Raw genomic sequence first — 13,979 nt, forward strand, 5'->3', positions numbered from 1 at the left:
TTGAAAAAATAGGAAACTTTTTAAAGGTCAGAATGTCACTTAGCTTAAAATGTCAAAGATTACAGCCAAACACACACACCAAAAAGCGGTGTTCTGAGGTACCAAAGGCATTCTAATAAAGAGAAACAGCTCATCGGGATATTTTCCCACAGCGTCAGTGGCTTACTTTATATCTGCATGTACCACATACCTCTGTCCCTCTCGTGTTTGCAGGTTCTGCCGGAGACTGACGTCTGGCCTCATGTGAAGTTAAGGTAGAGAGTGGCCCCTGCGTGTGTGCCGCTGCCGGGATGCTGAAGAGGGAAGCGCCACGCTAGACGGCTGACGGCCAGCAGACGCCAGCGCTCGTCCTCGATGTCAAGCCTCTCTCCCACTCGCTGGAGTGACAGCCCCCTCCAGACGCCGGCAGAACACCCGCTCCAGAACATGCTTCGCGCGCTAAGGATGCCGGCCACCTAAGTTCATGCGCCCCCTCTGTGCGGCTGTGGATGGTTTACCATCTGAAGGCCCCTCCAGCTCTGACCCAGGCCCTGCCTCTGTCTCGGAAATGTCTCTGCTTCACGCGCTGGGCCCAGTGCAGACCTGGCTGGGACAGGAGCTGGAGAAATGTGGCATCGATGCCATGATTTATACCCGCTACGTCCTCAGCCTGCTGCTGCATGACAGCTATGACTACGACCTGCAGGAACAGGTGCGTGCCTCCTCGCCGTGTCCCGTGAGAAGTCACGATTGTCTCTGCCCGCTCGCACTGGTCTTCAGAGAGCGCGCTCGCCCTCTGGACCGGGCCGCAGAGGGCCGTGGCCCCAGACCGTCACCCGCCGGTGCCCGGTGACGAGCCGTGTCACAGAGCACGCAGCTGAGCCCCTCACTTCCACTTCCTCAGTGTTGGCTGCGTGCTGGCGCAGACTGGCTTGTCACAGGCAGGTGGCGGTCTGAGGGTGGCTTCTGCTCTTTAGGACCATCCCGTCTTACGACCAGACATTTTGATCATTGTGCCAGTTATGCTTTTGAACACTTAAAGTTTAGTATTTCATTTTATCAGAAAGAATGGCGTTCAGCTGCTTATTAATCGAAGTGTGTGTTCCAGATCAGCAGACCTAAAGGTTTGGTAAAACATAACTTTCCCATAAGTCCCTGTGCAGCGCCTGGTAAACCGGCCGTTACGTCTTATTTGCCTTACGCACTGAGTTTAAGGCGAGAAAGCAGCCAGACCCAGGCTCCTGAATGGAAACCTCAGCGTCCGCGTCCCTCTCCGAGAGGGGCTCCTGGAAGTAAGGTCGGCCAGAAGGGAAGTGGGGTCTTCCCCGGCAGACAGACGGGCCCTGGGTGACTTCTGTGTACACGTGTCACGTAAAAGGGAGTGCGCTGTGGGCAGTTGTTGTTGTTAAAGTGCCGTTACTAGCACTGAAAGCAGAGACAAAGCTTCAGAAGGTGGCCTTGCCCCTCCAAAGCGCAAGGGAGCCTCAGAGCCCTTACAGGCACGGCAGGTTCCGCCGGGGCACCTGACCGCGCCACAAGCGTGTTTTCTCACGGCCGAGGGCCTCCTCTGCAGCGGAGCACACGCGTCGCCCTGCAGCCAGGCTGCTCGCTGCCTCAGTGGGTGAGGATTAGGTCCAGTGAGACTTTCGGGGGGTTGACTTATAACCTAGTAATTAGAAATATGATATATTGGTCAGTATCACGTGTAATTTCCTTACTGAGGCTCTATTATTTTCCATTGTCTTTCCAGTAGATGTAAAATATACTTCTTTAGGGGCAAGTAAAAGTTAAGTCTATAAACACAGGAGAATTTTTATTTCCAGAAATGAGGAAGCTGTTTCTTGTAACTCAGAAATCATGTACTCTTCGAATTGTATAGTGACGGTATCAGCCTGAGATACTTAATCAACACCAGTGAGTGTGTTAGCACAGAGCGCGTCCATGCGAGGCGTTACAGGGCGTGGAGAAGCGCACAGACAGCCTCGTACTCAGGTGACAGTTGAGCGGTCTCACGGGAGACGTGCTGGTGAACCCCCAGGTGTCTGAGTCAGAAGCTGGGGCAGCTCTCGGTGCCCAGCTGTGTTTGGCCCTCCCTCCAGAGTTCTGGTCCATCTTTAGGGAACAGGACAGACCAAGATTTGTGAAGCAAGAGCATGTCTCCAGTTCCAAGGAGAATCCACGGGAAAATAAAAAGCCTTCAAAACACTCTTCACCTTAGCCCAGGCAGGAGTGCCAAGTCCCATGCTGATGGGGAAGGTCAAATGAAAAGCATCCTTGTTTTAATGAGGTGACCTAAGGGTCAGTTAGCACCTCCATTAGTGTTTTTAAAATTATATTTTATTGATTATGTTATTACAGTTGTCCTGAATCTTCCCCCATTGCTCCCCTCTGCCCAGCACCCCCACTTCCTCGGGCAGTCCCCACACCATTCATTGTTCCTGTCCATGGTCATGTGTGTAGGTTGTTTGGCTGCTCCATTTCCTGTGTTGTACTTTCCAGCCCCCTGGCTGTTCTGTCCCTGCCTGTTTGTACTTCCGAGTCCCTCACCTCCTCACCCATCCTCCGCACCTCGTCCCATCTGGCAACGGTCCAAACGCTCTCCTCATCCGAGATTCTGTCTGTTCTTGTTGGCTTAGTTTGTTTTTTAGATTCAACTGTTGATAGATATGTATTTTTTTCCCTTTTATTGTTCATAGTTTTGATCTTCTTTTTCTTGTTTTTTAAGTGTATTTTATTGATTACACTATTACAGTTGTCCAAGGACTTTTTTCCCTTTGCCACCCTCCTCTAGGTACCCCCCTCCCCTCCAGCAATCCCACCCCCTTAGTTCACGTCCATGGGTCGTGCATGCAAGTTCTTTGGCTTCACCCTTTCCTATATTATTCTTAACATCCCCCTGTTTGTTTTGTACCAACCAATTTTGCTCCTTAGTCCCTGCACCATTTCCCCATTTCTCCCCCCTCCCCTCCCAGCTGATAACCCTCCAAATGACCCCCATACCTATGATTCTGTTCCTGTTCTGGTTTGCTTAGTTGGATTTTGTTTTTATTTTTTAGATTCAGCGTTGATAGTTGTGAGTTTGTTGTCATTTTACTGTTCGTTGTTGTGATCTTCTTTTTCTTAAATGTGTCCCTTTGACATTTCATATAATAATGGCTTGGTGATGATGAACTCCTTTAGCTTCACCTTGTCTGGGAAGCACTTTATCTGCCCTTCCATCTGAATGATAGCTCTGCTGGGTAGAGTGATCTTGGTTATAGGTCCTTGCTTTTCATCACCTTGAATACTGCTTGTCAGTCCCTTCTTGCCTGCAAAGTTTCTTTTGAGAAATGAGCTGACAGTCTTATAGGCACCCCTTTGTAGGGAACTCTCTGCTTTTCTCTTGCTGCTTTTAGGATTCTCTTTATCTTTCACCTTTGGCATTTTAGTTATGCTGTGTCTTGGTGTGGTCCTCTTTAGGTCTAGCTTGTTTGGGACTCTCTGTGCTTCCTGGACGTGTATGTCTATTTCCTTCACCAATTTAGAGAAGTTTTCTTGCACTGATTTTTCAAGTAGGTCTCCACTTTCTTGCTCTTTTCTCTTCTCCTTCTGGCACCCCTATGATGTGAATGTTGGACATCTTGAAGTTGTCCCAGAGGCTGCTAATACTATCCTGGATTTTTTGGATTATTTTTTTCTCCTTGCTGTTCTGATTGGTTGTTTTTTTCTTATGTTCCAAATCATTGACTTGATTCTGGGCTTCATCCACTCTCCTGTTGCTTCCCTGTAAATTGTTCTTTATTTCAGTTAGTTTATGCTTCGTTTCTGACCGGATCTTTTTTATGCTGCTGAGGTAGGTGCTCACTGAGTTCCCTGAGCGTCCGTATAACCAGTGTTTTGAACTCCGAGTCTGATCGTTTGCTCGTCTCCGTTTTGTTTAGCCCTTTGTCTGGAGTTTTGATCTGTCCTTTCATTTGGGCCAGGTTTCTTTGTCTCCATGCTTTGGCAGCCTCCCTGTGTGTGTTCCTGTGTATTGGGTAGAGCAGCTTTGACTCTGCTTCTTGGTTGTGTGGCCTGATGTAGTGGGTGTCCTTAGGGCCCAGTGGCACAGCCTCCCTTATTGCCCAAGCTGGGTGCTCATGTGGGCTGAGTACACCCACCTTGTGTAGTTGGGCCTAGGTTGCTGTTGGAAGGTCAGTGGGAGGGATTTACCCAGGCCAATCAGCTGCAGGGACTGGCTGTGACCATTGACCCCTGACCTCTGCCCTCCGTGGAGGATCAGTTGTGCGGGGACAGGGTGCTGGTGCTCCAGCGTGGTCTGTAGCCGTCCACTGGGTGTGCTGGCCCTGGGATTTACTGAGGGGTGCAGGCCAAGGTCAGCCCCCACCCGTAATTTGCCTGGGGCACCCTGCCTGAGCTGTAAACCCATCTGAGAAGGCTGCTGCTTGTGCTGGGTGTGGAGATTCCCAGGTGAAGCCAAGCTGTGAATCTAGGCTGGCTGCTGCCAGTGCGGGGCCTGGGGCTCAGAGGCCAGCTGTTGCCTGTTTGAGAGGATTTAGGACGTTGTGCAGCCTGAGCCATGGCCAGCCATCCTTGTGGAAAAGCAGCCTGGGTGGGCCCGTGAGTTGGGTGGGGTGGAATCTCTGGGGATCTCCAAGGCGGGTCAAACAATGTGAGCCAGGTTGATGGAGTCTCAGAGACGGCACCAGTCTGCCGGCTCTCTGGGGGGAGACAGTGGCCTGTGCTTGCCTCGATGCCACTTCAGTTCCTCCCTGTGTCCCGCTGGGGCCTTTCAAGCTGCTGCCCCAGTGCTGGAGCTCAGAGGGAGGGAGTCTGAGCAGGTGAGTCCGCGTGCGGGCTCTTTAAGGGGAACTGCTCGGGGCTCCAGCAGTTTCTTCCACCGACTCAGTCCCCGCTGGTTTTTCAGCCAGAACTTGTGGGGACGTATCTTCCTGGCACTGGAACGCTGGGCTGGGGGGCCTGGTGTGGGGCTGGGACTCCTCACTCCCGAGAGATCCCTCCTGAATCTTTGTCCACCTCACGTGGGAGTGGGACCAGCCTGTTCCACGTCTGCCCCTCCTACCTGGGTGGCTGTGGTTCCTTTAATTCCGTAGTTGCCAGACTTCCATTAAACTCGATTTCTGCTGGTTCTGAGTGATGGCTCTGTATTCTAGTTGTAATTTTGATGTGGCTGTGAGAAGAGGCGGGCCGTGTCTGCCTGCGCCGCCGTCTTGACCGGAAGGGTGATGATCTTGTGTTCTCGCTGATGAGTGATTAAGAGTTCTTCGTATCCTTTGGTTTGCAGACTTTTCTCCCGGCCGTAGCTTGGCTCTTACCCGCTTGTGCATGGAGCAGTTGGTACTTTAGTGAAGTTAAGCTTATTCCGTTTTTTTCTTGATGGGTCACCCACCGGTCACTCTGTGGGGGGGGGGTATTCGTTTGCTCACCTGTTTTGCCTGTCTTACCCTCGGCCTTCCCCGGAGCCCCGGGTTTAGGACAGAAGGCTTGCAGTTTCCGTTCTCTCTCCTGCTCTGTTTTTCCTGCAGCTGCACCCCGGCCTGCCCTTCCGAGAGGCCCCTGCATGTGCCCCCTGACCCCCAGTCCTCTGCACTGTGGGAGAGCCCACGAGGCACAAAGCGCACCGCCTCGGCCATCTGTAAGTGGTGCTGAATCCTTTTCTAAGTGTGGTGTGGCCGCCACCATCCCCAGCCCCGGAACCCTTCCTTCCTGTGAGATGGAAACTCTGCTCTTCCCAGGCCCCCAGCGCCACCGTGAGCCCTTCTGTCTTTCTGCTCGGGGCGGCCCTTGCGTACGTCTGTCAGGGGCGTTGTGTAGGGTTTGCTTTCTGTGGCTGGTTTGTTTCACTGAGCGCGATGCCCTCAGGGTTCATCTGTGTTGTAAATGTGCCAGAGTTTCCTTTCTCTTTAAGGCGGAATAATATTCCATCATATGGGTGCCTCACATTTTGTCCGTCCGTCCGTCCAAGGACACTTGCGTTTCTGCTGCGTGTCAGATGTTGTGGACATGGTGCACAGATGTCTCTGAGCCCGTTTCTAGTTTGGGGGGCAGATACTAGAGTAGGGTTGCTAGGGCGCACGGTAGTTCTGCCCGGAGGTTCCGAGGGCCGACCAGCAGCAGCAGCGCTTCACGCTTTCGCCGCCCATGCGCAGGCCCCGCGCCCTCCGTCCCCTGCCGGCGCTCGGCGTTCCTGCTGTGTTCAGTGTCCCTTCTCGTTGGTGTGAGGTGGGGTTTCTCCGCAGTTCTGCCTTTTCCCTGATGATCAGCGGTGTTGGGCATCTTTTCATGCGTTTATTGGCCTTTGTGTGTCTTCTTTGGAAAAATGTCTGTTTAAATCCTTTGCCCTCTCTGAGGCTGGTGGTTTCTGTTCTTCTGCTGTTGCTGAGTTTGGGGCGTTCTCTCCACATTCCGGACACTGACCCCTTATCAGGGGTGGTGTGCAGCTCTTTTCTCCCACTTCGTGGCTGCCTTTTTGCTATTTATAGTGGCTTCTAATGCCTACAATTGCTACGTTTTTATGAAGCCCCGTTTGGCTCCTTTTCCTTTTGTTGCGTGGGCCTCTGGGGTCACGTTCAGAAGACCGTTGCTAAGTCCCATGTCATGAAGCTTTGCCCTGTGTCTCTTCCAAGAGTTCTGTAATTTGAGCTCTTCCACATAAACACTTGATTCGCTTTGAGTTAATTTGTGTGTGTGGTGCAAAGCAGAGGTCCAGCCTTGTTCTTCTGTGTGTGGGTGCTCGTTTCCCCGGCACTGTTTCTTGCAAAGACTGCCCTTTCCCCACTGACCGGTGCCGTTGTCAGAAATCACCTGACCACGCGTGCGAGGGTCTGTTCCGGGCTTGCTGTTCTTCCGCGGGGCTGCGTGTCTGTCTCTGCGCCGTCGCCACACTGTTTTGATGACTACTTTGTTGTAGTTTCTTCTACGTCCCCTAATTGTATCTTTTAGCTCAGAGTCCCTCATTCTGGGACTGTGGCTGGATTAGTACATTTCCTGTCCTTGTCCACCCGTAAGTGAGGTCCCGGCACTGATGGCGACGTGAGGCTGGGCACTCGTGGGCGTCGGCTCCCTGTGCCCCTCATTTCAGACTCCCATCCCCATCAGCGTAGCGTTTCCCTGCCGGGAAGAGCCAGCATCTGCAGCGCTTTCCTTTCACAGGTACAGCCCCCAGGCCTGACCCGCCCTGCACCCCTCAGGCATCGCACTCACGGCTGGACAGCCCTGTTTCAGCAGCCACGCCCGGACGTCATCTATGTTAACTTTACACGTAAGGAACATGAGAACAAGTCCCAAGTAGGAGGTAGTGCTTCCTAATGATGGGCCGCGCAAGTTCATGTCCACAGACTCCCCAAGATACTATAATAAAATGGGGGGGTTTTGCAAAATCTTTTCATGAAATAGAAACGTTTTGAGTAAATACTATACTTAATGCACATTTTTGCCTTTTTACTCACCACACGAACGCCCATGACATATGCCAGACATGTGGTGGGTGCCAGGGACAGACACGGCTGCGGATGGTCCCCGAGAGACAGCTGTCTGTGCGGAGCACGGGGCCCTGTGCGTGGCGGCCGTGGCAGTGGGGGTAACAGGATCACACTCGAGCCACCTTGCAGGACGAGGAGCAAGAGTGCGTGCAGGGGCGCAGACACAGGAGGGGCCCGGATGTGGGGGCCAGCAGGGTCCGGGCGCTGGGCAGCGGGGGCAGGGCCGGCTGGGGCACGCTGCCAGGAGCCGAGCGCCGTGCTGGGGGCACGGGTCTCAGTGCCGGCGCCGTGGGAGGCCAGCGGTGCAGAGGGCGCGTGGTGCTGGGTGCAGCGGTCCCAGCGAGCAAGCTGTCGCTGTTGGCAGAGGGCCTGGGCGGGAAAATGGACGTAGTTAACCTGATAACCTGAAATGATGCTTGGTTAACAGCAGCCACGCGTGTTTTTAGAGGCAGATGGCAGTTCTGTGGAGCAGTGAGAGGTAGATTTGTTCCTGAGGCCCCCTCCTCGAGTCCTAGCTGTATCTTTCATGGACAGGCAGCCACAGCTGCCTAAGTTGCGGGGGGTCTCCTGTAAGTGAGGTTCCGAAGGAGGCGGGCCCGCCGCAGCCTGGCTCTCCGAAGCTCGCAGTGAGCCGTTGGGCGTGCGCGGCCCGCCCGCCTCCCTCTGCGGCTCCGCGTTGCAGCCGGCCGCCCGGGGTAGAGGGCAAACGGCGGGGAGCCCGACACACGTTTTCTCACACTCCGTCCGGAGGATGTGTTCCCTGCATTCCCGGCTAACAGCTCCCTTTCCCCCCTCATTTTTGGTGGGTCACGTGCCTCTGTCTGAGCCGGTCTTGGGTCAGAGGGATGAAACACTGATCTGTGTGAAGCCGGCAGGGCCCAAAGGTGGCACGGTGTTAGTCCCGTTCCGGCACATCGTGCTTTTTCAGGGCACTTAGCAGGAAGGCGTGGGAGGCAGGGGCGGGGGCCGAGCTGCGCACAGCGGACGTCACCGATGCCGCTGCAGTTCAGAATGTCGTGTTCTTTTTCTTCCTCCAGTTCCCAGTCTCCTTTTTGATGGAAGACAGCAGGGGAAAGCGAATAAAAACTGTTGCCTTATGTTACCTGACAGCTGTGTCGGAAGAGCCTGGCAGGTCCTCGTGCTGCGGAGCCCGCAGCCACGTCCTCTCTCGGTGCTGCCAGCTGGGCTCTGCCTTCAGGATTCTGACACTGAAACGTCAGGCTTGATTCTGCTGCGTTTCCTGAGTGACCGTTTGGCACATGTCTGACGTTTTATGTTCATGTCTACGTGGCTTTTAACCAGTACAGCATAGGAGACTGAAAACAGTAAAGTAGAAATACCTTGAACCTTGAAAAAAAAAATGTCCTTTTAAGAGCTGATTACTAGTTCAGTTAACCCTGGCTGGTTTGGCTCAGTGGATTGAGCGTCGGCCTGCGAGCTAAGTGTCGCTGGTTCGATCTTCCAGTCAGGGCACATCAGAGAAGGAAAACTCTGACTCCAAAAAACCTCCGCTGCCTTGCGGCATACCTCTTCAGGGGAAAGGCTAAGGGAGTAAACCCCGACAGAAAATCCGGAGCCGGAGTCCCTAAGGCGGTTTGACGTTGTAGTCAACACCGGCAACTCCTGCGGCGCACCTGAAGCCAAGCTGTATTGACTCCGTCTTTCCCTTGGATCCTTCAGCTGCGAAGAGAGGGGGGGTCTGCTGCATGGGCAACAGCAGACCCTCCATATCACCCTGCCCAGGCTCTGTAGCTTCAGCTTCACTGGAGAGGACACTCCAGCGTCATCGCAAGATGTCGATTCAACACGGGAGGAGACAGATACCGTGTCACTCCCGAGTCGGACTGCACAACCGTTCTCGGCGGTGCAGATAGACTCTTAAGAAGCTACACCATCGTCTCTCGAGACGGACGGCTGCCGACGACTAGTTCAGTGCTGTTGGTTAATAAGTCATAATATAGTCTCATAGGACATGAAGCCAGAAAAATAGAATAAAGGAGTTCTCACCTGTCATACGTGGAAAGAGCAGAAGGCAGAGACGTGTATGTATTTTTCATGTAGCTTTTGCTGTGGACTTGATGTTTCTTAAGTCAATTCAAAGTTATACGGTAAAGTAGCACTTACACAAAATTTATGACGTAGTGAAGTCATTCTCACAGCTGACATTGCTCGAGTCTCAGACAGTGTCTAGTGATATTACACGTTTTTATTCTGTCAGAAGTTAAACCAAGAGGCCGAGTCCGCATCCGCACAGATGTGCAGCAGGTGAGTTGCGCAGGCGTGAGCTGCACGTTCCATCTCCTGTCCTCCCCTCGGCCTGGCGCGGAGGCCCGTCTGTGTCCCCAGCGCTAGATGGCTTTTCAGGGGAGACGCTTCCACCTAACTTCCGCTGGGGAGTGATGCGTCTGTGATGTAATGGCGTACTAGAGGGCAGATGTCAGTACGAGGCTCCAGCAGAACTTTATAAATGCTTTTTAAGAATTAGTATGTTCAGTTCAACTCATGCCTGAGGGTTAATATCAGTATTTGGCAGTATCTTTATTCGAAGACATTTTCAAAGATGAAATACAATACATAAAATCTTATTATAAATCAGCATTCGGAGGGCAGCTAGGTAAGAAAAAGCATAAAAGACATCCAGATTGGGAAGGAAGGACTAAAAATACATCTGTTGACATAGGACCTGGTCCTATACAGAGAAAATCCTGAGAAATGAAATGAAGAAATTTCCATTTACAATGTCAGAAAGAACGTTAAAATACTTCGGAATAAATTTAACAAAAGAAGTTTAAGCCTTGTACACTAAAAATATAAAATGTCACTGAAAGTAATCAAGGAAGACCCAAAAGGTGGAGAGACATCCCATGTTCACGACCAGAAGATTTAATTACGACACCAGTTCTCTCCCAGCCGATCTACAGGTTCAGCACGACCCGTCACAATTTCAGCTGCCTTTGCTGCAGAAGTTGGCGGGCTGACCCTAAAATTCATATGGAAATCTAAGGGATCCAGAATAGCAAAAAAATCTTGAAAAAGAACAAAACTGGGGTACTCACATTTCCCAACTTCAAAACTTACTACAAAGCTCCAGCGCTCAGACATTCTGGTACGGAGAGTCTAGAAATAAACCTTTATATTTGTGGTGAGTTGAGTTCCAACAAGACCATTCACTGGGGAAAGGACAGTCTTTGCAACGCAAGGTGCTGGGACAGCGGAGAAGCCATCGTGCGGACAGCGGCGTTGGCCCGCTGCTTCCTGCTGCGGGCAGGTACCAGCTCAGGTGGTTGCAGACCTCAGTGTGGGACCCAAATGGTACAGCTGAGAAGACACGGGCACGGAGCCTCGCGGTTGGGGTCAGGCAGTGGTTTCTCAGGTATGGCCCAAAGCACAAGCAGGCAAAGAAGCCATCAATAAATTAGACTTGATCACAGTGGCAGACGTCTGTGCTTCAAAGGACGTCATCAGGAAAGTGAAAAGACAACCCACAGAACTGGAGAAAATGTTTGCAAAGCACATAGCTGATGCAACATGTATTCAGGATAAATAATTTTAAATGGGCAAAAGATTTGACTAGACAGGTTTCCAAAGGGCCGATAAGGCCGTGGAAAGATGCTCGACATCATCAGTCATTAGGGGAGTCGAAACCACAGCGAAGCAGCACCTCACACCCACGCGGATGCCTGGGATGAGAACACGGGCAGCAGCAGGTGGCGGTGAGAACATGGGGAGAGTGGAGCCTTCATACCTTGCAGGTGGAATTGTGAGATGGTACAGCTGCTTTGAAAAATAGCCTGGCAGTTCCTCCAAAGGTTAAACGTAGTTACCATGCAACCCAGCACTGCCACCGGGTGTGTGACAAGAGAATTGAAAAAATGTTCATACAAAAACTCGTGTGGAGATGTTTATAGCAGCGTTATCCGTAATAGCCACAAGGAGGAAACAACCCAGTGTCCATCAGGGTGATGGATGAACAAAATGAGGTGCGTCTGTGCAGCGGAATCCTATTCAGTCATGAAAGGAAGCGGAGTGCTCATACATACAACACGGACGAGCCTGCAAAACCTCACGCTGAGCGAAAGAAGCCAGACACGGAAGACAGCTGTTGTACACGAGTGTGAAACGCCCACAGTAGGCTGACCCGCAGACACAGCCTGCGAGCAGTCACCAGGGACTTGGGAGAGGACTGGGCGGTCACTGCTGGTGGCACAGGGTTTCCTTCCGGGGTGATGAGAGTGTTTGAAAATTAGATCGTGGTGACTGTCGCGTAACCCTGTAAGTTATTCTAAAACCACTGAGTGGTACGCTTTAAAAGAGCAGATTTTATCGTATGTGAATTATGTCAATAAAGCTATTATTTTGAAAAATGAGCATTAACGATGAACATTTGTAATTGATTTTGATGATAGAGAACCCAACTTTGAGTCCTGATTAAGCAAATGTTATCTCAGCCCCCTCAGAATTTCTCTTTTCGCATCAGTAGACCTGTGTTACAGAAAATTTTACGGAACTCTATTTTGAATTCCATCAGTAAATCATTGTGAAATTTTATTTATCCGGTCAAAGCACCTCCATTATACCCCTGATGTGTCCCCTTGATGTCCTATTTTCCCTTATGGAAAAGGTTTGCTGTTACTCGCTTCAGCTCACTGGTTCTGCCTGCTGTCCCCTCTCTCCAGCCCAGACATCTGTTCTCTCGGTCAGACTGTGCCTCAGTGACCCTTCCTTCTGAAGGAAGCCTTTACTTAGCAGCCAGGCCAAGGCCAAGGGATGCCCTCGCGTGTCTCCTGAGTGCTTCCTACAGCCTTTGTGACAGCAGCAGACCCGCCGCAGCCGTCGCTCCCGGGCCTTCATCCCGCACTGGGCTGGGGGCGTCCGGCCGGCAGGCGCTGCCTCGCGCTCCCTCTTGGAAGCCCTGGTGCTCCCGACAAGATGCTGGGGGGAATGCTGGGTGGGCCCATGAGTCCATGTGTAAACAAGGCATGCCAGACGGGGGACAGAGCGCCGATGCCAGTCTCCTGTGCTGGTGACGGCCTCCAGGGACGCTGCTCGTTCCTTGTCTTGACTCAGAAGTTTCCCATTAAAAACAAACAAGCCCTGGCTGGTGGCTCTGTGGGTTAGAGCATCATCCTGCTCACCGACAGGTTGCAGGTTTGTTCTCCCGGCAGGGCACGTGCCTGTGTTGTGGGTTCGAGCCCCAGTTGGGGCACCTGTGGGAAGCAGCTGATCCATGTTGCTCGCTCCGATCAGTGTTCCTCTCTCTCTCCCTCTCCCTCTCTCTCGGGGCCCCTTCCTCTCTCTCTCAAATCAATAAACATATCCTTGGTGAGGACTGAAAAACAAAAAAACAAAAACTTTTGACTGTTAAAGGAGTGTGACCTAATTACAAGAAGAATCAGAGCGCCTTACTCCTACTCACCACGAAACCTTCTCAGTAGGCTCTTGCAGTTTCCTTGGGCCTTCAGATGCCCAGGAGGGGGTGTGTGTGTGCGTGTGCGCGCTGACCAAACGTGAGATTATGCTCTTGTGTAACATACTTTGCTGATACATGTTGTCGATAGCTTTCCATGTCGATAACTATGTTTATAATCTCTTTAATGGTTATATCTTATCACCCGGATGGAATCGTGACTTATTTAACCAAGTCCTCTGTATCTGACATTTAGGTTGTTCCCTCATGTTTGCTATCACTGTAGCTAAATTTGTGCACACCCGAGTGGTTATTTACTTAGGATAAACTCCCAGAAGTAGAATTATTGGATTGAAAGTACGTGGACGTGTTTAAGATGTTCGCTATGTATTGTCAGACTGCCCTCCTGAAGGACTGACTGTCTGTCCCGTGCATTTGGAAGTCCTTTGTATGTAACAAAGCTTGATGGGGGCTGGGAGTGTCACCCCTTCGGAGCTGTGAGTCAGTAGAGAAGCATGTTCGTTCCGTTCGGTGCGGTGAGAGCCGGCCTCAGCAGCTCAGGCAGGAGGGGCCCTGTTCTCAGTAATTGCGCAGCTAACTTTTCTACCTCGTTTCGTACGCTGTGAACAGGAGGGGAAATGGCGACATTTTCCTCTGCCTCCAGGAGCTGTGACTCCACGCTGTGCTCTGTCTTCTGGTCCGTGGAGGGCAGGCCCTGTCTCCAGAAGGGATCATTGATAAGGAGTGTCAAGTTTCAGGTGCCGTCCAGCCGAACACGTTAGAGAGGTGGAAATATACTGATAGTTCTTACTTGGCCATCGGACACATTTTCCCTTGGAAACTGGAATTGACACCACTCAGCCAGAAAATATGTTTTTCAGGTTCACTAGGTCTGCAAACATCCTGAGAAATTAAGTAAGAAGTATGCTAATTATGGTGAGCGTAGGGGGAGGCTGGGCCCTCCTTGCACTCTTATCTGGTGGCATAAAACGCAATTTCTGTATATTGGAGTAGAGTAAGAATTGCGTTAGGTGATACATGATTTGATCTGAAAAGTCTTTTGCAGTAGTTACTATTGTGCTTTTTCCCTTCTTTATCTCATCTCATTCGTC

At 51.6% G+C, this 13,979-nt stretch overlaps 1 protein-coding gene across 3 annotated transcripts in view; it reads left to right on the top strand.

Annotated features, from left to right (window-relative positions):
* Positions 1-214: 214 nt before the first annotated feature.
* Positions 215-13,979, top strand: part of KIAA0232 (KIAA0232 ortholog) — a 44,469-nt gene continuing 30,704 nt past the window's right edge. For all 3 annotated transcript variants that reach the window (XM_090267102.1, XM_090267103.1, XM_090267105.1), the window contains exon 1: positions 215-691. In XM_090267102.1, the coding sequence (XP_090123228.1) occupies positions 464-691 (228 nt within the window). In that variant the 5' untranslated portion in view covers positions 215-463. The remainder of the gene's footprint in view (positions 692-13,979) is intronic.

Source organism: Furipterus horrens, unplaced genomic scaffold (assembly GCF_987537825.1).
Source record: "Furipterus horrens unplaced genomic scaffold, mFurHor1.1.pri manual_scaffold_2, whole genome shotgun sequence".
NCBI lineage: Eukaryota > Metazoa > Chordata > Mammalia > Chiroptera > Furipteridae > Furipterus > Furipterus horrens.